This window comes from Heteronotia binoei, chromosome 1 (genome assembly GCF_032191835.1).
Source record: "Heteronotia binoei isolate CCM8104 ecotype False Entrance Well chromosome 1, APGP_CSIRO_Hbin_v1, whole genome shotgun sequence".
Lineage (NCBI taxonomy): Eukaryota > Metazoa > Chordata > Lepidosauria > Squamata > Gekkonidae > Heteronotia > Heteronotia binoei.
In genome coordinates, this window is record NC_083223.1 from 100,839,363 (window position 1) to 100,865,011 (window position 25,649).

Below are 25,649 nucleotides of genomic sequence, written 5' to 3' on the forward strand. Positions count from 1 at the left end.
ATACACGTTCTTGCACATTGCAGTTATATGATGGAAGTCTAGGACACTGGCCAAATGACAGGTGGATCTGGCAAGGATGGTGGAGGGAGCCTGATTGCCTCTGATTCAGATGCAGCCAGATAGTATGGAAGGAAGCAGTTCTGGGAGGGGGTTCAGATGGCAGCTAGTCATTGTTAATTGATCTTAACATATGATTCTGTTGGGTAAATGTAACCAGATAAATCAGTTAGTTCCATTAATATTGACTCCTGGCTAACCAGAATCAGATGCAAAGCTGCTATCATGAACTAATTTCTGTCTTCTCTAGGTTAACTGGGTTTTGAGAAAGCTAAATGTGAGCCAGTTTGGTATAGTAGTTAAGTACATGGACTCTCATCTGGAAGAACCGGGTTTGATTCCCCACTCTTCCATATACACCTGCTGATGTGACCTTGGGGTCAGCCACAAGTTCTCTCAAAGCTGTTCTGCTCAAGAGCAGTTCTGGGGGAGCTCTCTCAGTCCAACCTACCTCACAGGGTGTCTGCTGTGAGGAGGGGAAGGGAAAGGAGATCTTAAGCTGCTCTGAGACTCCTTCAGGCAGTGAAGGGTGGGGTATAAATCCAATCTCCTCCTCCCCCTCCTCTTCTTCCTCTTCCTCCTCCCCTTAAAAGTCCTTTCAAGTCTTTATTTATTTGTTACAGACAAATATTTATTTATTTGTTATCTTCACTCAGGTTGCTGGAATTTAGGTCCCCCAAAGATAGGACCTAACCCCTCCCCCCTTCTCTCTTTCCCTCCCTCCTTTTGTATTTGGCTATCTTGATTAAAGTAATTCTGAAACTTGTAGAATTTTATGATTATTCTGAAGTGTTTATGAAGTGCCTGGCCATTGCCATTCACTTTGATCAAGGGAGCCAGTGGTGCTCTATAAAAGTGAGTCTGAAACCCATCTGAAGAATCTTATCTGCATATTGCAGTTTTACTTCCAGTTAGCAATGGCTGGTTGGTGACTGTACTGTGGGCATTTTGTAGAAGGCTCACTTTTATCAAGTGAGTTTTAGCCAGATGTGCAAGCCAAGAACATCACTGAATATATACAAAGTACACAGCAGATGTTTTGATACTTTATTGCATTATTTTGATACTTTATTGCATTAAGCAAAATGTGAAAGCAAAACAAAAGGGAAAGAGTGCAAGTTTAGCATATAATTATGAATCAATGATGTGCCAATACCGTCAGGTTGACCGATATTTTTTTAACAGTTTGATGTACCATGAAACTTCAATGGTGAAATGGGAGGGACGGTGGCTCAGTGGTAGAGCATCTGCTTGGGAAGCAGAAGGTCCCAGGTTCAATCCCCGACATCTCCAAAAAAGGGTCCAGGCAAATAGGAGTGAAAAACCTCAGCTTGAGACCCTGGAGAGCCGCTGCCAGTCTGAGTAGACAACACTGACTTTGATGGACCAAGGGTCTGATTCAGTATAAGGCAGATTCATATGTTCATGTTCATCTCCAGGTTCAATCCTGCTTTGTGCAGGGGGTTGGACTAGATGACCCTAGAGGTCCCTTCCAACTCTATGATTCTATAATCCCCAACAACTCCAACTAGACAGTACTGACTTTGATGGACCCAGGGTGTCATGGGTGCTGGGGACCCTGCAGAGGAAGACGAGTCTGCCAAGGAAACTGTACCCCTGCCACCTGCACCAGTACCCCTGCCTCGTGCTGAAGAAGATCCCAGCCCCCCTGCCTCGCCCTCTCGGGTGGCTCGTGTGCGTGACCGCCTCCGTCAGGACCTCAGGGATCGGAGGAGGGCGGCACGCTCACAAGCAAGACGCTCCCTGAGTCCTGAGTTTTGAGAGGATTCTGGCCCTCCTAAGAGCAAGGATGCTTGAGTTGTAGCAGGATCCTGGCTGCCTCCCAGAGCCAGCAATTAGCCTAAATGGGCAACAGCCAGCAGAGGGCTATATAGCTGTGGGCTTTGGGAGGAGGCTTTGTGGAAGCAACTAGTCATCTCCCTGACGTTCTAGCATCCACTCCGGCTTGACTTTGGTTCCTGAATCCCTGACTTTGGCTTTTGACTTCTGGACTCCCTGACCTCGGCTTCTGGACCTCGGACCTGCGATACTTGCACAGCGATTTGGATTTGGCACCTCGGACACTCCTGCTTGCTGGCTACAGACCTCGGACTGCCTCTGGACTTTGCCTGACCCGGCCCCAGCCGTGACAGATTGCTTCCACCCGACAAACACCCACTCCACAGGATGGAGTCTGAAGCAAGTGAAACCACCGAACTACTGGCTGCGCTCCAAGCCCAGGTACAGCAGCTAACACAGGCAGTAGTGCACTTGCAGCAACAACCTGTGGCCAGTGCTCCAGCCAAGTGCCCAGTTCCCCCACCTGACAGATTTGGGGGTGCTGTGGAAGAATTTCCTGCTTTCCTGGCACAGTGTCAGCTGTACTTTGAACTAAGAGCACGGGACTTCCCCAATGACAAGACGAAGGTGTGTTTTATCATTAGTCTGTTAAAGGGGCAGGCGGCCAAGTGGGCCACACCCCTACTGGTTGGGTCCTCTCCCCTACTGACTGATTACCAGGGGTTTGAGGCCCACCTGTCTGCTGCCTTCTCCAACCCAGTCCAAGCAGCCACAGCCAACCGGAAAATCAGGGCCCTGAAACAAGGCCAGTCCTCGGTGGCTCAGTATGCCACCGAATTCAAGCTCCTGGCCCAAGACTTGGCGTGGAATGAGGCTGCTCAGATGGACCAGTTTACCGAGGGGTTGGCAGAGGAAGTCCTGGACGAACTGGCCAGGGTGGAGCGGCCCCCCACGCTCCAGGAACTTATCACCCTCTGCCTCCGCATCGATGGCCGCCTGGAAAGTCGCCGCCAAGCCAAGACCCGAGGGCGCCAGCTCCCTGCGCCATGCCACTTGGCTCCTCTCCCATCCCCAGCTAGTACCAGAGACGAGGGTGAGCCTATGCAGCTTGGAGCTGCTCGATCCCGCCTGACTCCAGAAGAAAAGGCCAGACGCCGCACGCAGAACCTGTGCCTCTACTGCGGCACGGCAGGCCACTATGCCTCTGGCTGCCCTGCTAAACATCGGATACCCGGACCTACATTGCCGCCACCGCCAAAAGGCCAGCCCCAGGCGTAAGTGGACCCTCCAGCCTGGGGCGACTAGCTGGGTCCTCCGAACAACAGGCTGATACCCCGGGCCCGTTCCTGCTACCAGTCAAACTCCGTCTGCCCGATGGACGCTGGCTGTTCGTGTATGCCATGCTGGACTCGGGAGCAGCCCACTGTTTCGTAGATGCCGCCTTTGTAAAGCAGCACCAGATCCCAGTGCAGCCAAAAGAGACTCCAACGCTGGTGGAGGCTATTGACGGGCGCCTCCTCCGTTCTGGCCCCGTCACCCAGGAGACCTGTCCCATCACCTTCCACGTCCAGCAGCACCAAGAACAGCTACAGTTTGATGTCGCCCGCATGCCTCGCTTCCCGCTGATTCTAGGCCTTTCCTGGCTGAAGCTGCACAACCCCATCGTGGACTGGGCCCAGCAGGAACTACGCTTCCGAGACCCATGCCCCCATCTGACTCCTCCCACCACTCTAGCAGCCGGCATCCCGAGTGGTGGTCCTCAGCTCCCTCAGAAGTATGCGGATTTCGCCGATGTCTTTGAGGAGACAGGAGCAGATCAGCTTCCCCCTCACCGACCCTATGACTGTGCCATTGATTTGGTACCTGGGGCACCACTCCCGGTGGGGCGTCTGTACCCAATGTCGGAGCCTGAGTTGGCAGCTTTGCGAGACTACCTGGACAAGAACCTGAAACGCGGATTCATCCGACCCTCAACTTCTCCCCTGTCTGCTCCAGTCCTCTTCGTGAAGAAGAAAAGTGGGGAGCTCCGGCTGTGCAATGACTACCGGGCCCTGAACAAGATCACCATCCGCGACCGGTACCCTCTGCCACTGATCCCTGAACTCTTGGATCGTTTAAAGGGGGCCCAAATCTACACCAAGCTGGACCTCCGTGGAGCGTACAATTTGGTGCGCATACGGCCCGGAGACGAATGGAAGACCGCGTTTGGGACCCGATACGGGCAGTACGAGCACCTGGTGATGCCCTTCGGATTGACCAACGCCCCCGCTGTCTTCCAGAGGTTCATGAATGATGTATTCCGGGACCTGCTCGACCGCTTCGCGATCATATATCTGGATGACATCCTAATCTACTCCCGCAATCCTGCCCAGCACGCCGAGCACGTCCGCCAGGTCCTGCAGCGCCTTCGAGCCCATGGCCTCTACGCCAAGCTGGAGAAGTGCGAATTTGACCTGCGCTCCGTCGAGTTCCTTGGTCACATTGAGTCACCACAGGGAATCCTCATGGACCCGAAAAAAGTGGAAGCGGTCCTGACCTGGCAGGCCCCTCAGAATCGCAAAGACCTGCAGCGGTTCCTTGGTTTCGCCAACTATTATCGGCAATTCGTCCCGGCCTATGCATCTCTGACCACGCCCCTGACTCAACTACTCCGCCCCAAAGAACCTTTCCACTGGTCCCCAGAGGCCGATAACGCCTTCTCCACTCTGAAGACCCGTTTTGCCACCGGGCCACTCCTGAGATACCCTGACCCCCAGCTTCCCTTTACGGTGGAAGCTGATGCCTCCAACGTGGCCCTGGGAGCAGTGCTGTCCCAGCGCGAGAAGCCGTCTCAGCCACTCCAGCCCTGCGCCTATTACTCGCGCCAGCTCACCGCTGCGGAGAAGAACTACACCATCTGGGAGAGAGAGTTGCTCGCAATCAAGGCGGCTTTTGAGGTTTGGAGGCATTACCTCGAAGGGGCTCGCCACCCTATTCAAGTGCTCACCGACCACCGGAACTTAGAGCACCTCCAGACCACCCGCCGTCTCAACCAGCGCCAGATCCGGTGGTCCCTATTCTTCTCTCGCTTTGACTTCCAGATCTCCTACATCCCCCATACCCAGAACCGGAAAGCAGATGCACTCTCCCGGAAACCGGAATACGCCCCTGCTTCAACTGAGGCCGCGCCCGCTGCTCCCATCCTGCCGCCCTCAGTGTTTGCAGCCACCTCCACTACACCCACACTCGTGGAGGACATTCGTGCTAGCCAGGCCAACGATCCCTGGGTCCAGCAACACCTCCAGGCCCTCCAAGATGACTCGGCAGGCGAGTTCACGACTCGAGGCGGTCTCTTGCTACACCGCGAACGCCTCTATGTGCCGCCCGGGCCCTTACGGGCAGAAGTGCTACGCCTGACCCACGACTCGTTGCCCGCTGGGCACTTTGGACAGCATAAGACCACCCACTTGCTGACGCGAGAATTCTGGTGGCCACGAGTTCGCTCTGATGTTGCCCGTTATGTCAGCTCCTGTGACGTCTGTCGGCGGGCCAAAGACGTCCCGGCCAAACCCTCGGGGTTGTTACAGCCCTTGCCCGCACCCTCAGGACCCTGGGATACCATCTCGATGGACTTCATCACGGAACTCCCACGATCCAAAGGTCAGACTTGCATCTTGGTGGTCGTCGACCTATTTACCAAGATGGCCCACTTCATTCCGTGCCCGAAACTTCCCACAGCTCAGGAGACAGCTCAGCTCTACCTGCAACACATCTTTCGTCTGCACGGACTCCCAGCCCACCTGATCTCAGACCGGGGGCCCCAGTTCTCCTCTCGGTTCTGGCAAGCCCTCCATTCCAGCCTGGGTACTCGAGTGCACCTGTCCTCAGCCTACCACCCGCAGACAGATGGTCAGACAGAGCGCACCAATGCCACGCTAGAGCAATATCTCCGCTGCTACACCTCCTACCACAGGACGACTGGACCACTCTGTTGCCTCTAGCGGAGTTTGCATACAACAACGCGGTCCACTCGTCTACCCAAATGACCCCGTTTGCTGCAACCTACGGCTACCACCCTCGGTTCTTCCCGGCGATCCTGCCACCCACGAATGTCCCCGCCGTCGAGGCCTACCTGCAAGAACTCCGCGCCAGCCAAGACTTGCTCCGAGAGCAGCTACAGCGGGCCAAGGAAGCCTATAAACTGGCTGCGGACCGGAAGAGCCAGGAAGGCCTCCCAGTCCAGCTGGGGGATCAGGTGTGGCTCTCGACTCGCTACCTGCGCCGGCCTGGTCGGTCTCACAAGCTGGATGCGCGGTTCATCGGACCCTACCCCGTCATGGACCAAATAAACCCCGTCGCTTTCAGGCTCCAGTTGCCACCTCACCTCCGCATTCACCCTGTGTTCCATCGCTCCCTCCTTGTTCCAGCTGCACCCCTTGACCCAGCTCGGCCTCCTTGCCCACCGCCGCCCACACCGGTGTTGGTGGATGACGAGGAAGAATACGAGGTGCGCCAGATCCTGGACTCCCGGTACCATCGCGGAGGCCTCCAGTACCTTGTGGACTGGGAGGGATATGGCCCAGAAGACCGGTCTTGGGAGCCCGTGGACAATCTTCATGCCCCGGACTTGGTGCAACAGTTCCACAACGACCACCCCGACCTCCCAGGTCCCTCGACGGAGGGGGGCCCTGGGGGGGGGGGATTGTGTCATGGGTGCTGGGGACCCTGCAGAGGAAGACGAGTCTGCCAAGGAAACTGTACCCCTGCCACCTGCACCAGTACCCCTGCCTCCTGCTGAAGAAGATCCCAGCCCCCCTGCCTCGCCCTCTCGGGTGGCTCGTGTGCGTGACCGCCTCCGTCAGGACCTCAGGGATCGGAGGAGGGCGGCACGCTCACAAGCAAGACGCTCCCTGAGTCCTGAGTTTTGAGAGGATTCTGGCCCTCCTAAGAGCAAGGATGCTTGAGTTGTAACAGGATCCTGGCTGCCTCCCAGAGCCAGCAATTAGCCTAAATGGGCAACAGCCAGCAGAGGGCTATGTAGCTGTGGGCTTTGGGAGGAGGCTTTGTGGAAGCAACTAGTCATCTCCCTGACGTTCTAGCATCCACTCCGGCTTGACTTTGGTTCCTGAATCCCTGACTTTGGCTTTTGACTTCTGGACTCCCTGACCTCAGCTTCTGGACCTCGGACCTGCGATACTTGCACAGCGATTTGGATTTGGCACCTCGGACACTCCTGCTTGCTGGCTACAGACCTCGGACTGCCTCTGGACTTTGCCTGACCCGGCCCCAGCTGTGACACAGGGTCTGATTCAGTATAAGGCAGCTTCATATGTTCATATTTTCTGTCTCTGCTTTGGCACTAGGAAACTTAAAAAGAGTCAGTGCCCTCATAAATACCTCATTCTGCTTTAGCACATAGAGAGTATTGAGTGTCAGATGGACTCTTGTTACCAGAGCTTGGTTGACAACGAGTGTTCTGGTAAACAACCAGGTTTCTGTTGACTTGTGAGCCAAAAACAGAAGGTGAAGTTTGAGGGAATCAGGTTACTACAGTGAGTACAAGTTGGGGAAAATGAGATCATATGTTGTGCCACGACAGCAAAATTGGACTGAGTCCCTTTAAATTGCTTTATGTTAAAGCCTAAGTGCATGTTATAATCTTGTGGTCAGGAAACTTGTAGCTGTGCATCATGTGAAATTTACAAAAAGGTTAACAGTTCCCCTCTTTCATATGCTAGCATTGCATTCTGGCAGCATAGAAGTTCTGTTGCCTCTGTGTGTGTGTGTGTGTGCTCGTGTGTGAGTGAGAGAGAGAGAGAGAGTGCCTCTTGCCAGTATTTCAGTCATTTGACATATTTTCATTCCATTTGAACATTAAGAGATTGAACCTGTAGTAAATAAATGGCTGGGTGCATCCAAGAACAATGTCACTTGAGCATTATGGGTTGTGAGGAGATCCCAGATTAAGAGGTGGACAGATTTCTTCTCCTGCTGTGTATGCGGATCACTTGGACCACATAGGCAATCAAGTGTTGTGGGTCAGAAACAGTGCAGTCTGACCAAAGCAGCTGACCAGAGCTAACCATCCACTTGTTAATGTTCAAAGCAGAACTATCACTTGTGAAACCCCAGGCAAATAAGGCAATCCATTTTTGTGTATGAATCCCACTCCCTGCATCATAACTATTATGTGGAAGTACATCCCATCAGTTTAAAGGTCCCTTAATACAATGCATTCAAAACTGGGGTATAAAAATGTGTGCATCTTCAAACACAGGACCATGTTTTGAGCAAAGGTGTGAAGTTTGGCTAGTTTGCTTAAAGATACTACTTCAAATACCCTTTTCTTGTATAGCTTTTACATTTTAGAAAGTAAAGTGAGACTTGCTAAAGCTGACCAATGGTTGTCTGCATAAGAGCAAGAAATGTTGGGGAAATTAAAGGGATGTTGAAGGTGGAGCTGGTAAGAATGTCAAGGATCTGATGTTTCACGGGACATTTGCAACAAGTAATGTTCCCTGTGTGGATTTTAACTTTCAAAGAATCCTGTCAGGAGAAAGGGGGAACAGCACTATTTCAGTATCTGATTTCATTAAAACTTAGGGACACAATGAAAGCTAACTATGTAGAATCTCCACCACAGAATAAGAAAATATGGCACTAAAATGCCTGGAAAATATTTTCTTCTGCATTTTCCAGTTAGAAATACAGTAATTTAGCAGAGGGAGTATTCAAACAGATTGATAGGCAGTATTTTTGCTCTTCATGTTTCTGGCTTTCCTCTAAATTGTTGCTGCCTGTAGAAACTTGCTTTGGCTGAAGTGTTGAGAAAAGTATGATAAGAAAAATATAGTTGACTCAATAATCTTAAAGCCAGAAGAGAAGTGGATCTGGTATATTAATTTTGTAATTTGTCCAGTACTTTCCCTATTTTTATTAACATGCCTTACGCCCTGGTTTGAGGCCACATTCTTTCTATGCTCTCAACTACAGAACAGTTCAAATTTTTAGATGTGGTTCAGCTTCATTACAGATCTGGTAGACTTCAAGTGTCAGAGTAGTATCTAAAGACAGTCTTTTCTCCCTGAAAGCGTTATTTTTTACTTTACACACTTAAAATCTTGCATATTTATCCTTATTTAGATTTCTGTGAAGTTTTATTTGCATGATTAGAACTTGTTTTGTCTCAGGAGTTATTGACTCAGAATCCGTGTATAGGCAACCAACTATGTTTGGACTGCACTTCTTTGACCTCCATACCATGTTCAGGACACTTGTGTATGCAATCAGTTGTGATTGAGTCACCGACCTCCGTATACTATCAGAGAATTTCTAGTGAATTATGTTGCAGAACCTCTCAAACAGGGCATTCTCTATTTTGTGCCTTTTCGCCCTCTACCAAAACAGGCCATGCTGTAGTTTGAGAATTGCCTTAAAATATACACTCTAAAAATGTGGCCTTGTGATATCTTTGTATTTGAGACAGTTTTCATTACAGTGTGCCTGTCTATCTTTGTATCCCTTGAAAATAGGTGCAGGAATAGAGCTGGTGTTCTACAATGCACTTTTCCTGTGCCAAAATATAGTTGTGATTACTATAAACCAGCTAGGGATATTAAAGGCATTGGAATCGGACTGCAGTTGTTTAAGAGTGACTCCAATTTAAATGTTTATAGTGCAGAAATAAAATTATGCAGAGGTAATACCTGGAGTTTTTGACCTTGGTGTGAAACAGATTCATGATAACATGAATAATGTTTTGTTTTTCAAAACTTCCATGGTAATGTGAAAAAATCAATGCTGAAAGGTTGCCATCTTTGTATTGTAGCTGCTGTCTCAGCATCTCCTTATCTTAAATTGCTGTATCAACATGAAGTAGCTATTACATTTAAATGGCTGTTTCCCATGTCTGGGGTCACTGAGACCAGAGAATCTTGGGTTCCCTCCCCCCCCTTTTTCTGTGCAACTGAAATCCAATCATGCTACATTTTGTGAGGCTATAATTTTTTTTAAAGTGACAGTTTGGGAGTGCAAAGAGGATTAAACAGAAGTTTGCATGTAGACTTTGAAGAAGCACACACTTCCCATGACTGTAGATAAGAAGCCTGGAGCTTCTGCTCCCCAATATAGGAAGAGGAAGGTGGTGGTGATTGGAGGCTCAGAGGGGTGGAGCCCAAAATGTGCCGACCAGACTTGTCATTCCAGGAGGTCTGCTGTCTGCCGGGTGCACGCATCCAGCATGTGACAGAAAGAATTGGAAGACTTATCAAGCCCACAGATTACTATCCTTTCTTGCTGATCCACGTGGGAACGAATGATACTGCCCGTCATAGCCCTGAATGTATTAGAAAAGACTATGTGGCTCTGGGTCAGAAGGTGAAGGAGCTGGGTGCACAGGTTGTGTTCTCGTCAGTTCTTCCTGTTCTTCCTGTTGTGTTCTCGTCCGTGGCTTAGGACAAGAAAGAAGAATACTTCAAACAAATGACTGGCTACGTCAGTGGTGTCATCAGGAAAGATTTGGATTTCTGGACCATGGCTTATGCTTTCAAGATGGTGGTCTTCTATCGGGAGATGGTTTGCACCTTATGGCAGTAGGTTAAAGGGTGTTTGGTAACAGCCTTGCTAACCTAATAAGGAGGACTTTAAACTAAATTGTATGGGGAGCGAGACAGTAATTCAAAGCCTCGTATGATGCCAGAAACTGGGGATAAGAACATTAAAGATTTGCAGAGGTGGTGCATACGCTAGGTAATGTGAACTTGCAGGTTTGTACGGAAACTTAAACCCTCGGGATGCATAAAACGTGAATTTCAATGTATCTACACTAATGCACAGAGTATAGGAAACAAACAGGAGGAGCTGGAAGGCCTAATACGGGAAGGAGACTATGGCAATAGGCCTTATTGAAACTTGGTGGGATGACACAACTAGAATATTGGGATTCAGGGGTACAACTTATTTAAAAGGGACAGGAAAATGAGAAAGGGCGGAGGCAGAGCAGTATATGTGAAGGGGGTATATACGTGAGGAAATATGTGAAACTGAACATGGCAGCTCAGTTGAGAGTCTCTGGGTAAAAATAAAAGGAGTAAGAAAAAACAGTGATATTATTGTGGGGATCTGCTATAGACCACCAAGCCAGGCAGAGGACTTGGATGAGATACTCCTACAACAGATTGCAAAGTTTTCCAAGAGAAGGGATACAGTGATGATGGGAGATTTCAATTACCCAGACATCTGTTGGAAGTCCAACTCTGCTAAAAATGAAAAGTCAAATATATTCCTGACTTGTCTTGCTGACGACTTCCTTTTCCAGAAAGTGAGGAAGGAAACAGGGGGATCTGCTATCTTGGATTTGATTCTCACCAACAAGGAAGAATTGATTGAAGAAGTGGAAATAGTGGGCACCCTGGGCAGTAGTGTCCATGTGATTTTGGGATTTACAGTCTTAGAGAAGGGAAAAGCTATACGTAGTCAGACTTATAGGTTGGACTTCAGAAAGGCAAACTTTGATAAACTTATAACTATGCTGGTTAAAATACCTTGGTCAGAAATACTTAGGAGGAAGGGGGTTCAGGAGGGGTGGGAGTTTCTTAAAAGCGAAATACTGAAAGCACAATCACAGATGATTCCTATGAGAAGAAAAAATGGGAAAAGCCTAAAGAAGTAGAGTTGGCTCCATAAACAGCTCTCTAAAGACTTGAGAAATCAAAAAGACTCCTTTAGGAATTGGAAGGAGGGCCTTATAACCAAGGATTGAATATAAACAAATCACCAGTGCTTGTAGAGAAAAGGTTAGGAAAGCTAAAGTTCAGTATGAGCTTAGACTGACCAAAGATGCTAAAAACAAACAAACAAAAGGGTTCTTTTCTTATGTTCAGAGTAAGAAAAAGAGCAAAGGCCCATTGCAAGGGCAGAAAGTGAAATTGTAACAGGCAATGAAGACAGGGCAGAACTGCTCATTTCCTACTTTTTCTCAGTCTTCTCTTCTGAGGGAAACGGTGCTCAGCATGGCAAAAACAGAACATAAAAGGAGGGTATGAAGTTCCAACCTAGGATCAGCATAGGGGTAGTACGTAAACACCTAGTTTCTTTAAATGAAACTAAGTCCTCAGGGCCAGATGAACTGCATCCAAGGGTTCTAAAAGAGCTTGCGGATATAATTTCTGAGCCTCTGGCTGTTATTTTTGAGAATACTGGGAGAACAGGAGAGGTGCCGGAAGATTGGAGGCGGGCGAATGCTGTCCCCATCTTCAAGACGGGGAAAAAAGACAATCTGGGTAACTACCGACCCATCAGCTTGACGTCTATACCTGGAAAAGTTTTAGAACAAATCATCAAACAGTTGGTCCTGGAACATTTAGAAAGAATGGATGTGATTACAAAGCGCCGGCATGGGTTTCTCAAGAACAAGTCATGTCAAACTAACCTGATCTCTTTTTTTGAGAAAGTGACTACCTTGCTGGATTAGGGGAATGCTATAGATACGCGTTTCCCATTTGCAGGGTCATGACCCAGTACCGGGCCACGGAAGCCTCAGTACTGGGTCAAAAGAAAAGTCAAAGCTAACCCTATCCCCAGCAAAGCATGAGCTCTGCTTCTTTCCTTTCTCGTCTCTCTGTTGTGCAGAGAAAAGCTAGGCTTGAAGACTGACACAGGCTGCAAAGCCTGAGCTCTGTTTTCCTTGGAAACCTCTATAGAAGAAAGAGACAGGCTTTCCTGTCTCCACCCTCAAAGTCTCCTGGCTCCACCCCCGAATTTTAGTAGGTCATGAAGGAGAAGTGTAAAAACAACCGGCCACAGTGGGGGGGGGGGAGTTTGGGAAACCCTGCTGTAGATGTTGTTTATCTTGATTTCAGTAAGGCTTTTGATAAGGTTCAACATACTATCCTTGTTGACAAGTTGGTAAAATGTAGTTTGAATCCTGTTACCGTTAGGTGGATCTGTAACTAGTTGACAGTAGGGGTATGCATTCGGTTCAGCCAAACCGTATTTACAGCCGAATCAACACTGATTCGGCTGTATACGGAATCGGCTGCAGCCGATTCCCATTGGGGACCATTATACAGCAGCCGAATACGGCTCACCGTATACTTCCGAATAGATATTCGGAAGTATACGGATGTCAATGCAAAAGGCGGGAAAGTGGTTCTTGCAGCCTCAGGGGAGCTGCTTGCCTACTTTCCCGCCTTTGGAAGCCTTTTCCCACCTCTCCCATAGCCTCCCTGGGATCAGGGAGGGGGGAGGGGGAAGAGGAGCCCCAGCAGCCAATCCAAAGCATGCATTTGCAAAATGCATTGCAAATGCATGCTTTGCAGGGCTGTTGTGTAGCTGATGGCCCAGCCATCAGCAACATTGTTGTTATTTTGATCTTTTGCTTACTTGGGTATCAAAGTAAGCACTGTTGTCTGACCAATCAGAGAGCAGTGCTATTTTTTGAAACTGCTCTCTGTAGGGCCAGAGAACCTTTTTAAGGAGTCTTCCTGGCTAGACTCCTCCATTGCTGCTGTGTTGGTGTATGTTGATTGGTGTGAGAGATTGTGCTGCTGTGAGAGATTGTGGAGGGTGATTAACATGTGGAATTCACTGCCACAGGAGGTGGTGGCGGCCACAAGTATGGCCACCTTCAAGAGGGGTTTAGATAGAAATATGGAGCACAGGTCCATCGGTGGCTATTAGCCACAGTGTATGTGTGTATATAAAATTTTTTGCCACTGTGTGACACAGAGTGTTGGACTTGATGGGCCGTTGGCCTGATCCAACATGGTTTCTCTTATGTTCTTATGTTCTTATGCTGGCTGGCCCTTGGCTTCAGCTGCTGCCTGCTGCTCTCTCACTCAGCCTTACCAGACTTCCCTGGAGTAGAGAAGACAAGGTAAGACAGTCTTGGGGTTCTTGTTTTTGTTTTTGTTGGTAAAAGGACTAGAGTCCCTTTACTTATCCAGATTTGGGTGGGTGAGTACTGGGTAGCTTATTTGGGGTTGGGGTTAGGTTCTGCTGGGGCCTGGGGTGTGGGGGGTTGCTAATTTGCCCATATCTTAATTTAGTGAGAGGACTTTTAAAAGTGCAGTGTCCTTTTACTTCTCCTGATTTGGGTGGCTTGGCTTTCTTGGGGTTAGGGTGAAGGGTTTGTTTGGGGGGGGAGGGGTTGGCAAAGTTCCTGTATTGTTAAAAGTTGAGGTTTTTTACTGTTTTAAAAGTATTCAGTGTTTGATTTGTTGATGCTGTGTTGTGCTGCTGCTGTTACTTTTCTCTTAAGGTTCTTGGGGGTGGGGGGTGCTTGTTGTGGTTGGCCAGCTCTCCCCGTGTTGTTTGGGGCAGGGCTGGAGAGCTGGCATCTGTAGATTGTGTGTTCTGTGGCAGGGAAGTTGGCACCTGGGTGAGAGACCCAGAGCCAGCAGGTTTGTTGTGGTTGGCCAGCTCTCCCCCTGTTGTTTGGGGCAGGGCTGGAGAGCTGGCATCTGTAGATTGTGTGTTCTGTGGCAGGGAAGCTGGCACCTGGGTGAGAGACCCAGAGCCAGCAGGCTTGTTGTGGTTGGCCAGCTCTCCCCGTGTTGTTTGGGGCAGGGCTGGAGAGATGGCATCTGGGTTTGCTGCAGCCAGGTCTGCAGAGCAGACCTTGAGCAGATTGTGTTTTGTGTGGCAGTGACGTTGGCAACTGGGTTTATATTGGTTCCAGGCCTGCAGGGTTCATAGAGTAGATAGAGGGATGTAGTGCATTTGGGTCCTATAGAGATTCTCTGGTGTGAAGTTAGGTTTCGCTTTGGGTGCCCCAGGAATTGGACCCCCTGGTCCAATTTTTTTTTGGCCTTGTGGGTTTTGTGTGGGACAGTGCCCTGAAACTGCACAGCAGTTTGGGGGGCTCTCCTCAAAACTCCTCCCCAGAGCCACTTTTCCCACAACAATTACAGTGAGGAAGTGGCTCTAATTGGTTTTTTCTCACCATTGGGAACAGTGTTCCTTTTGGGGTGCCCACAGATGGGTGCCGTCTTTTTGGGCCAGGGGGGTTGCATGCTGGGGAGTCCCCTGAAGCTGCCCTGCAGTTTTGGGGCCTCTCCCTCAAAACCCCCTCTGGCCAGAGCCACTTTCCCCACAGCAATTGTAGTGGAGGAAGGGGCTAATTGGGCTTTCCCCATCATTGTTGGCAATGGGCCTTTTGGGGAGCCCAAAGACAGGGACCCCCTGGCCCAATCTTTTTGGGACTTGGGAGTTTTGTAGGGGAGAGTCCCCTGCGGGTTCCCTGCAGTTTTGGGGGCTCTCCCTCAAACCCCCTGCCCCCCAGTAGCCTCTAATTATGCCCTATGTTGCTATTGATTTCAATGGCCCATAGAGTATAATGATGGAGTAGGGGCACCCTCTTTGGGTGCCCCTGGAATGGGATCCCCTGGCCCAATCTTTTTGGGACTTGGGGGTGTTGGAGGGGAGAGTCCCCTGCAGGTCCCTTGCAAATTTGGGGGCTCTCCCTCAAACCCCCTCCCCTCCAGGCGGCTTCAAATATACCCCATTTGCCATTGATTTCAATGGCCCATAGGGTATAATAGGGCCGTATATTCGGAAATAGCCACGCATCTACCGTATATGCGGCTATTCCGAATGCTGTATTCGGCAGTATATGGGGATTCCGAATTCCCCCCCCCCCCGGTATACTTCCGAATCCGTGTAATTCCGAAATATTTTTTTTTTTGCACATCCCTAGTTGACAGACCGCACCCAAAGAGTGCTTGTGAATGGTTCCTTGTCCTCTTGGAGAGGAGTGACAAGTGGAGTGCCTCAAGGATCTGTCCTAGGGCCTGTTTTGTTCAACATCTTTATCAATGATTTGGATGAAGGAATAGAGGGAATGCTTATTAAATTTGCCGATAATTGGGAGGGTTTGCAAATACAGTAGAAGACAGAAACAGGATACAGCAGGGGTGGCCAGTGGTAAATCTCCAGATGTTTTTTGCCTACAACTCCCATCAGCCCCAGCCAGCATGGCCAGTGGCTGGGGCTGATGGGAGTTGTAGGCAAAAAACATCTGGAGATTTACCACTGGCCACCCCTGTCATATTGGATCCCTGCCGTGCCAGAACAACTGCCCCTGGAATGCCCCTTGCCTGTTTCAAGGTTAGTGGGGTGGCTCTACAGTTTTTGGCTGTGCAGTATGTGCATTTAGCTGGGAGAACAGCTTTATCTTCCACCCATCTGTTGCCGCTGCCATGGTAGCATTATTGCCGGAATGGGGCCCCTGCCAGTGTTGTGTCTGCAAGAATAATGGGGCTTGTGTGGCACTCCCCATGCATTACTTCCTTCTATAGTCTGCAACAGATACTGACACCTAAGATGTATACAGTTGTAATGCTTTATTGAAGGGATCCAGTGACAACAGAGTGGTTAGAGTGTGATTGCGGTGTTTCCAAATGGAAACCCACTTTGTCCTTTGGCACTAGGAGCACCTTCCTGATGGGCTTGGAGATGGAAGGGCCAGGATGCTGGATGGGTGGAGAGGGCACATGGTGGAGTTTCTGCTCTGTGGTTGAAGGGACAGCTGTTCCTGCTGGATTAGCACCCACGTACAGGGGAAACACACAGTAGAGCTGCAGCACAGCCTTTGTTACCTTGTTGACAGCTTGTAGGGCATTTCACAATCCTGCAGGGGCCTCCATGAGACAATCCAGTCTCCCCATTTGACACTCAGATGCTGCAAGGCAGACCCCGCCCCCCATGGCAGAATCCAGACCTTCCACACCTGAGTCAGTGTTCTGAATCAATGTCCTCTCAGCACCTCTGTGTATCAGGAGACACACTTTGTCAGCAGCATCAGGACATTCTGCCACTTTTGCCCCCCTCCCCTCACAGCTGCCTTGGGTGGGACACACCTACTTGCCTGGTACACAGGGTCCTTGTGCATCTAGGGGACATCAGCTCAAATCTCCACCCCCCCCCCCCCAGCTATAGGGTTTGGAGGTGTAGGGCAACCTCTTGGAACCATTTGTAGGGCGGGATGCCACAATTAGATTCTAAGGAGTGCAACTAGCACTGGGGAGGGTGCTGATTGGGTGCACACTTAGTTGGTATCCTGAGTTGCTTGGGTTCCCACATACTGTATGTGGGAGAGTGAATTCAGAGTTACCATGGCCACCAATGGGCTACAGCTTTGCTGGCGCATTTTTGTGCCTATTCTGGGGGGCATTCCCATGCTGGAAACACTTAGGGAGCTGCCTAACTAGTGCCATGCCTCTGGAACCCCCACATTGATGCCAGCGCAAGAGTTTGTGCTGTCACTCTACCAGCATGCAGCTGCACCACAGCCTATTTTGGTGGAACAGAGCAGCACAGTGCAACTCATGCCCTACTCTGAGTTATACCAGCAAAGGGGTTGGTTGGCTCCCTGTGCCAATTCTGCCCCCCACTTTAGGATTGTGCTGTTAGAGTCAGATATTCTAAGCCTAGCCTATTTCACAGAGTTGTTGGGAGGATAAAGCGGAGGAATAGAGACCATTTTTCCAAGTCCTATTAAGCTTTCTGCTTTAGTAAGCTTATAATGGATCTGGGCCCAGAATTTCTCACACATGAACTATAGTCTTGCAGGAACAATCTGGTTTGTCATATGAGTCCTTTCACTGTGTAAACTCTGGGTGAAAATAGAATTGTGGCTACAGGAAGAATAGAAAGCAGCTCTCATTAACAGCACCACTGAACTTCCTTGAAACAGAGAAAATAATTAGCAGCACAAAAGACTTTTGCAACAGGGATCCATCTCTGGCACACTGGCAGCAATGCTCAACATTATTTCTCTGTAGTTCTAGCCTACTGCATCTCAAAGGCTCAAGGCACCTAATATGGAAAAACTTACAGTATCTAGTAAGAATAATCTTCCAGCAATTAGAATGCTAAAAAAATACAACTGAGATACTGTATGTAATAATAAAGTTTTGAGCTATTCCTGGAAGATTCTTCAACTCATGCTTGTAAAACTGCCAGAGAAAGGGAGTTGCAGTGTTACCATTTCACCACAAAGCATGCCTCTCTCAACCCACCCTTACATGTCCAGTCAATTGAAAGGCTGCAAGTAGGAGGAGGTTGAATTGGAAGAGAACTTGAGCAGACTTTTGGACATGACATAGGGTTGCCGTTGCCACCAAAAGAATAGGCTTGTGTAAAGTGTCCTCCTCATTGTCTGTGTTGTTATGACTCTGCATGTTGTTGCACCTACTAGCCAGTGATTTGTCAGGAAAATGTAAAATATTACATTAGTAAATTTGCATAAATTTTATGGGGAAGGGAGTAGAGATATTGACAAAGGACATAATTTGCTGCTTGTGAAGGAAAGTAAAAATAAAAGAGAAACAAAAAAAATTGAAGGAAAAACAAGCCTCAAATCTTTTATTTTTTATTTGATTTATATCCCGCCCTCCCCGCCCAAGCAGGGTCAGGTAAGAGGTCTGAAGACCAAGTCCTATGAGGAAAGGTTGAAGGAGCTGGGCATATTTAGCCTGGAGAGGAGGCTGCTGAGAGGTGATATGATCACCATCTTCAAGTACTTGAAGGACTGTCATATAGAGGATGATGTGGAATTGTCTTCTGTGGCTCCAGACAGTCGGACCAGAACCAATGGGTTGAAATTAAATAAAAAGAGTTTCCGGCTCAACATTAGGAAGAACTTCCTGAGGAACTTCCTGTTCCTCAGTGGAACAGGCTTCCTCGGGAGGTGGTGGGCTCTCCTTGGAGGTTTTTAAACAGAGGCTAGATGGCCATCTGACAGCGATGAAGATCTTTTGAATTTGGGGCAGGTGTTTGTGGGTTTCCTGCATTGTGCAGGGGGTTGGACTAGATGACCCTGGAGGTCCCTTCCAACTCTGTGATTCTATGACTTGATTTTAACTGGCTCCCTGACAATTCTCTGGATGACCTAGTTGAGTCTTGGCATGGTCGGCTCTCCAGGGCCATTGATGAGATTGCACCCCAGCGCCCTCTGTGACCTTGTTCTAAGCTAGCGCCATGGTATAGCCCAGAATTGCGGCTGATGAAATGAAGGCTCAGATGGCTAGAGAGGCAGTGGCAGAGGACTCAAGACAAAGCGACTAGAACATCTTATAGAGAGTTTATGAGGTCCTATGAGATGGCAGTCAAAGCCACAAAGAAAGCTTACTTTGCGGCCAATGTTGCGTCTGCAACGTCACTCCCGGCACAGTTGTTTAGCACAATTCGGACTCTTACGACTCTGCCACAAGGCAGACCAAATCTTAGGGAATTGGATATTGGCGGTGAGGCTTTTGCGACTTTTTTTGCAGATAAGATCTCATCGCTCCGTCACGACCTCCCTGCTACATTTGAAACAGTACATGAACTCAAGATTCCGTGCCTGTCTTCTGGACTGGTTTTGGATTGTTTACAACACTCAGCCAGGAGGAAGTTGACAGAATCCTCTCCACTGTGCGCCCAACAACGTGCGATCTGGACCCCTGCCCATCCTGGCTGATTAAAGCTTGCCAGATGGAGCTATGATATCCTCTACAGGATATCATAAATAGATCCCTCTAGAAGGGCTTTTTCCAACGCCCTCTCTTGAAAAACCCCACACTGGACCCGGCCGAATTGGCACATTACTGGCTGGTCTCGAACTTCCCCTTTTTGGGCAAGATTGAGAGGGCAGTAGCACTACAGTTACAGAGTTTCCTGGAGGACGCTTCCATCCTAGAGCCCCATCAGCCAGTTTCTGCCCAGGTCATGGTGCGGAGACAGTACTGGTCACCCTAGTGGATGACCTCCAGTGGCATCTGGACCAAGGCGGTTCGGCAGTACGATGTTGTTAGACCTATCGGCTGCATTCGATACAGTCAACCATCAGTTGCCGACCCACTGTCTTGCCGACGCAGGGATTCAGGGGTTGGCCTTGCAGTGGCTCTCCTCTTTCCTTTATGGGCAGGGACAAAGGGTGGCAATTGGGAGACAATTGTCCCGGAAACACTCACTTAATTGTGGTGTGCCTCAAGGGGTGGTGCTCTCCCTGATGTTGTTTAACATCTATATGCGCCCCCATGCTCAGATTGCCATTAGGAAGGTCCCATAATGGGTACGTTACCCAAGCCGCCTGGGGCTGGCTGGTCTGTGCAGCTTCCTGCTGCGGTCAAACTTCGTATGGGTTGAAGTCTCCCGCCTGGAGGTTGGCATCCACCGGTCCTCGCCTCTGGAGGCTGCTTGGTTGCTGGTCGGCGTCTTTCTGCACTCTCTTGCACTTGTCGAACTGGCCGTCGGGGCCGGAGCAGCGCTCTGATGAGGAAGCCTCCTCCACTGCTGATGTCGACCAGCGCCGCCTGCGCTCGCTCCTCTGCGTTCTGCCCCTACAGGGCACGTTGCCGGCAGCCGTGGCAAGCCCCGCGGTCATGCCAGCTCCGGAAGGCGGCCTTTCAGTTCCGCGCGGTGCGCTGGAAGCAGAGTCGTCGTCCCTTGCTCTGCGCGCCATCACGCTCCTCGCGCCGCGGCATGAAAACCCAGATCGGGCCGTTGGCGCGCCGCTCCTCCTTGGTGTGGGGAGAGGAACCAGAGGAGGGGGGGCGGAATTAAAGCGGCAGAGAGGCTGGAAAGGGAAGAGGACTTCAGTTGAAGAAAAAGGATAGTTAAAGGTGAAGGAAGGGAAAAGGAAGAAACTTAACTTTTGCAATAAGAGAAAGTAAAGGGATAGGAGCCTATCCTGGCACTTGCTCTCCCTGTCGAGGCAGGAAAGGAACTGGAGAGGGGTGGTTCCCACAGCCACAGGAAGAGGAAGAATTTTGAATCCTGCCTCCCTGATTGGACAGTGGGAAAACACCCAAGATGTCCTCCTGTTCTCCTAGGAGAAGGACCCCTCACGGTAAGTGCCAAGGGTCATTTTCCAGCTCAGGCGGGTGAGGCAGTTGGTTCCCTTCCTCGAGCACTGCGACCTAGCAACTGTGGTCCATGCAACAGTCACCTCAAGACTGGACTACTGTAATGCCCTCCATTTTCTATACCATGCATACTTGTAACCTCTCTAAATGTTCTTTTAATTATTTCCCCCCTGAACTGAGAAACCCCAGTCCCTCACCTCAAAGCTGATAAGCTTTTCCTCATTAAAAAAAAAAAATGGACTGTACTTTGACATGTGTGTTATGTAAAGCTGAAAAACAGTAAATTACAGTAGTAAGTAAAGTATTCCCATATCCATTTTTAATCCTTTGTTACATTTTGAATATTCAGTGATCATATTACCTTGTCACAATGTATACCTTGGCTGGGGCTTCACACATTTTGGCTAGGCTTTGTAGCCAGGTGATCTGGTCACCAGCAAGACGTGATTTCCTTACTTTCTGCTCCACATAAGCCATATGTATCCTGTTTTTGCCTGTTGCCCAGTGAGAGCACTTTTGTGATAACCCTTTTCCTTTAACCCAGGGGTGGGAAATGTCAGGCCTGAGGGCCGTTTACAGCCCTTGAGATCACTTGGTCTGGCCCTTGGGGCTTGCTGGGCCGAGCCCCTCCCCCCCTCTCATGATCATTGTGAAGGACTGCTGCTGGGATATGTGAGTGCCCTTAAAGGTCTGCTGGGAGCAGCTGAAGGGAGGGAGGGAGGGGTGGCAGGTGTGGAAGCCAGCTACCACCAGTTCAGTTTGCACGTGATTATCCCAGATGGTGTGGCCTAATATGCTAATGAGTGTGTGACCTAATATGCTAATATTAGGGGATGTGGTCTAATATGCCTTGACCTAGGCATTTGCCTAGGGCGGTGGGTCGGGGTGTGTGTGTGTTGAATTAGGCTCTCCCCACATGACTTCAAATAGAGAAACAATTATTTGCATTAATCTTGCTGGCCTGAATCGTTCTCCCTCAGCGGAGCACTGTTTTTTAAGTTGATAATTTTGTATGGCCCGTGAATGATGTTATAAATATCCAAATGGCCCTTGGCAGAAAAAAGGTTCCCCACCCCTGCTTTAACCAGTGACAGATAACTATCTCAGCACACTGTGCTCTGGTGCCTTTTTAAGGAGGCATTCTTTTCTTCTCTGTGTTGCCAACAGCTTTTTAAAAAAACACGTTTCTCAAAGGTTCAAGGTTTATTGTTATGACCCAAGATGAGAATTTAAAATGGCATATGCACTAATACTACATGACGATGATGACGTTAAATACATTAATATATGACAAATACATGATTGCATATCTGTATGGACCTGAGGATATATTGTGAATATGTACTAAGTAAATAATATTGTTACAATACATATACGTTTTCTTTGTGTGTGTGTCTCCCTCCACCTGGAAGTCATGTTGACCTCTGGTGACTGACCTCTACTGGGGTCCTGGAGGATATTCAAGGAGGTGGCTGAAGAAGCCTACCCCCACCTCCAAGTGGGTATTTCAAGGAGGTCTCCCATCCAAGTGCTAACCAGAGTCAAACCTTGCTTAGCTTCCGAGATCTGACAAGATCATGCTTATCTGAGTCAGGGCATATTTGTATTTTCTTAAAAGAGGTTCTTTTGTGGTAAAGCGAACTATATTTCTTTTCTTTTTTTAAAACTTCTATGCTGCCTTGTCAAAGTTGTCATCTAGAAATGGTGCTTGCTATTCTTCCCCTTTCAGATTTCTTCAGAGGCCCTACTGTGTCCAATGTACGCTTGGCAGGTTTAGAACATGTTCTTCACTTCACAGCTGTGGATGAAAAAATCTATATGAGAAGTTACAAGTAAGTCTCTGTTGCCATCTGCTTGTAGCGCCTTTTGGAAATGTTTGTTTCTAGCCACACTACACAGTTGTAATATTCTTACTAAGGATTTGATTAGGAAGTGTTTTTGTAGGACTGAATTAGTGTGTATTAAGGATCAAGCCATTAAAGAATATTTCTGCCCACAAACAGTTATGCACATAACTTCCTTAAATTTGAACTAGTATCTGCAATTCATAATTTAGATTGCAATATTTTCAATGTAATCAGTTTCTTCAATTGTAAGGTTATCTGTATTGCCATCAAAGCCTTGGTTTAAATTAATGGTTTTGGAATGAAACTAGAACAAATATTGTGAATTTCTGCAATTCTGACAGGTAGCCATGTTGGTCTGAAGCAGCAGAACAAAGTTTGAGTCCAGGGGCACCTTGGAGACGAACAAAGTTTTATTCTATGTATAACCTTATCGTGCACACACACGTCTTCAGAAGTGAGCATGCACACAAAAGCTTATACCTAGAATAAAACTTTGCTGGTCTCAAAGGCGCCACTGGACTAAAACTTTTTTTCTGCAACTCTGTTAGTGTATATGTTACAAAGATGCATTTAAATATGTATGACTGTAATTTGAAGGAAGTGAGTGCAAGTTGAAGTTCTGTGATAGCAGGTTGTAATTTGATCTGTCCTCAGTGTCTTGAAAGCAGCCCCGTGGCACAGAGTGGTAAAGCAGTAGTACTGCGGTACTGCAGTCTGAACTCTCTGCTCATGACCTGAGTTTGATTCTGGCGGAAGCTGGATTGAGGTAGCCGGCCCAAGGTTGACTCAGCCTTCCATCCTTCCGAGGTCGGTAAAATGAGTACCCAGCTTGCTGGGGGGAAAGTGTAGATGACTGGGGAAGGCAATGGCAAACCACCCCATAAAAAGTCTGCCGTGAAAACATTGTGAAAGCAACATCACCCCAGAGTCGGAAACGACTGGTGCTTGCACAGGGGACCTTTCCTTTTCCTTTCAGTGTCTTAAACTCCTATACTACGTAAAAGTGGTTTGCATCAGAATAAAAATAGGGCAGGGCCATATAGTAGATGCACAAGACTTGTCAGGGGAAATATGCAGGGGTGCTGGAGAGACAGCTCTTCTCATGACCTTAGTATATGGTACCATAGAGCAGGAACTCATCACCACTTTGTACTAAAGTATGAACCTTACAGGAGTCCTTTAGGGTAAAGCATGTGGTCCAATCTGGACTGGGTCACTTCCGAATGCAAGTGCTGAATTGCCATAGGGCAGGTTCAATCCCATATACTAGAATTTCAGTTGGAATGAATAGCCATTTTCTTTTCTTTTGTTTAAGAGTATTGTTGAAGAAGTCTGGTTGCAAAATACCAAGGATTGAACTTGAAGATATGGGACCTTCACTAGATTTGGTGATAAGGAGGACTCATTTGGCGTCAGATGATCTTTATAAGTTATCTCTAAAGCAGCCTAAAGCTCTCAAGGTATGTAGGCAAATTTTATAATGTGTGTAAGACTTCCTCAAGAAATTGTATAGGTTCTTTGTCTTCCAAATCTGTTGTTAATATAAACAATAAATATTTGACAAATTTTGCTCTGCACTATTGGTGAATTTCCCATTATCCATTAATGTAATCCAATTTTTCCTATTATTATATTCTGTCAGATGACAAAATGTCAGCCCAAACAAAGTGTTAGCTCCTAGAAATTCATCTACTAACCATTGAACCTTTCTTCTGTGCAAGGTGCATCTTTTCCCCAGAGCAAAGATCCTTGTATTGGAGTCTTTGCCACTCATCCAACCCCTTCAAAAATCCTTAGCTTCAGATCAGCAGGAAATGAAGTTTTTAGAAGAGACTGAACTTGTGCAGCAGCATAAGGAAATCTCTAACCAACCATCATGCTTTCCTTTAGGCCCCCATGTTAGATTCAAATTCAGCACCATATAATCATTAGATCAATGACAATTGCTGAATTTAGGTATTGGAGTCTCTGCCAGTAATGGAATGGATTAAAGTCCAACCAATTTGTAGTGGGATTCATGATGGGATCTTGCTCATCAGAACTTATGCCAGGATAGTCTTAAAATCAACACGATTTCATTTTGGGCCGCAATATCCAATTATTTCACTGAAACGTGACAATAGCAATGTTTGGAATTTTGTTCCATATTGATGAGTTTGAGATTCTTTGTATACTGCTCAAGCAGTCACTAGAGTTTATTGCCTTAAGTTCATTGTTATTTAGGTAATATAGTAAAGAGAAATTATGAGAAGCTTAATTGTTTTGTGTGATCAAGGAATCACTACTTCTAAAATAGAACTTGGTGGGATTTCAACAGTTTTCCAGAACTAGTTTGAATTTTAGATGCAGCTGCTTTAAAACTGCAATGAATGAAGTTTGAAAACTGGCATTTGTACAATATTCCTGGTCACTACAACCCAGGAAAATGAATTTTCCTTTTTTATATCTTTAGCCAAAGAAGAAGAAAAATATCTCCCATGATGCATTTGGTACAAAATATGGACGGATCCATATGCAGAAACAGGATCTAGATAAACTGCAGACTAGAAAAATGAAAGGATTAAAGAAGAGGCCAGCTGAAATTAAGACTGGAAATAAACACAGTCCAAAGAAAGCAAAGTTGGGATGATAAACTGGAACTGGGCTGCATACTTGACAATGATGCTGTTTTGGTTTTTAAACACCATATATTCCTGAAATTAAATTCAGTGTTCGGTTTGAACAAGCGATTGGTTTAAACTGCCTTTTCTCAGTGCAGTAGTATCTGTGATCCTTGTAATCATTTGTGCTTTTAAAGATTATTAAAATATATTTGTATTTTGAGTAATTAGCACAAGTGACTGTTTCTCTACGCTTTCTTTGTGATAGCTTCACTTGCTGTGTGAAGGACATCTTCTCAAAGCAGGGGTTATGTTCTTAACTTGCTAGTAAGAAATACACAAAAGTTTGACTTTGGATACTACAAAGGAATGTAGAAGGCATAAAGTATTTGTGCTCCGTGGTCCTGCATCAATAGAACATCAGAAGCCCTTATGGAATAGCTTCAGATTTCATCTCATGTGAACTATCACATGATGCATTACAACATCTGATGCAGAGCCCAGCACCCACCAAGTCT

The 25,649-nt window shown here is 47.8% G+C and overlaps 1 protein-coding gene across 1 annotated transcript in view; it reads left to right on the forward strand.

Moving 5' to 3' along the window:
- The window catches only part of RPF2 (ribosome production factor 2 homolog), a 39,055-nt gene extending 13,701 nt beyond the window's left edge, over nucleotides 1-25,354 (forward strand). Inside the window, exons 8-10 of the mRNA XM_060238255.1 lie at nucleotides 22,414-22,516; nucleotides 23,847-23,991; nucleotides 24,984-25,354. Coding sequence (XP_060094238.1) covers nucleotides 22,414-22,516; nucleotides 23,847-23,991; nucleotides 24,984-25,160 — 425 coding nt within the window. The 3' untranslated portion in view covers nucleotides 25,161-25,354. The remainder of the gene's footprint in view (nucleotides 1-22,413; nucleotides 22,517-23,846; nucleotides 23,992-24,983) is intronic.
- The last annotated feature ends 295 nt before the right edge of the window (nucleotides 25,355-25,649 follow it).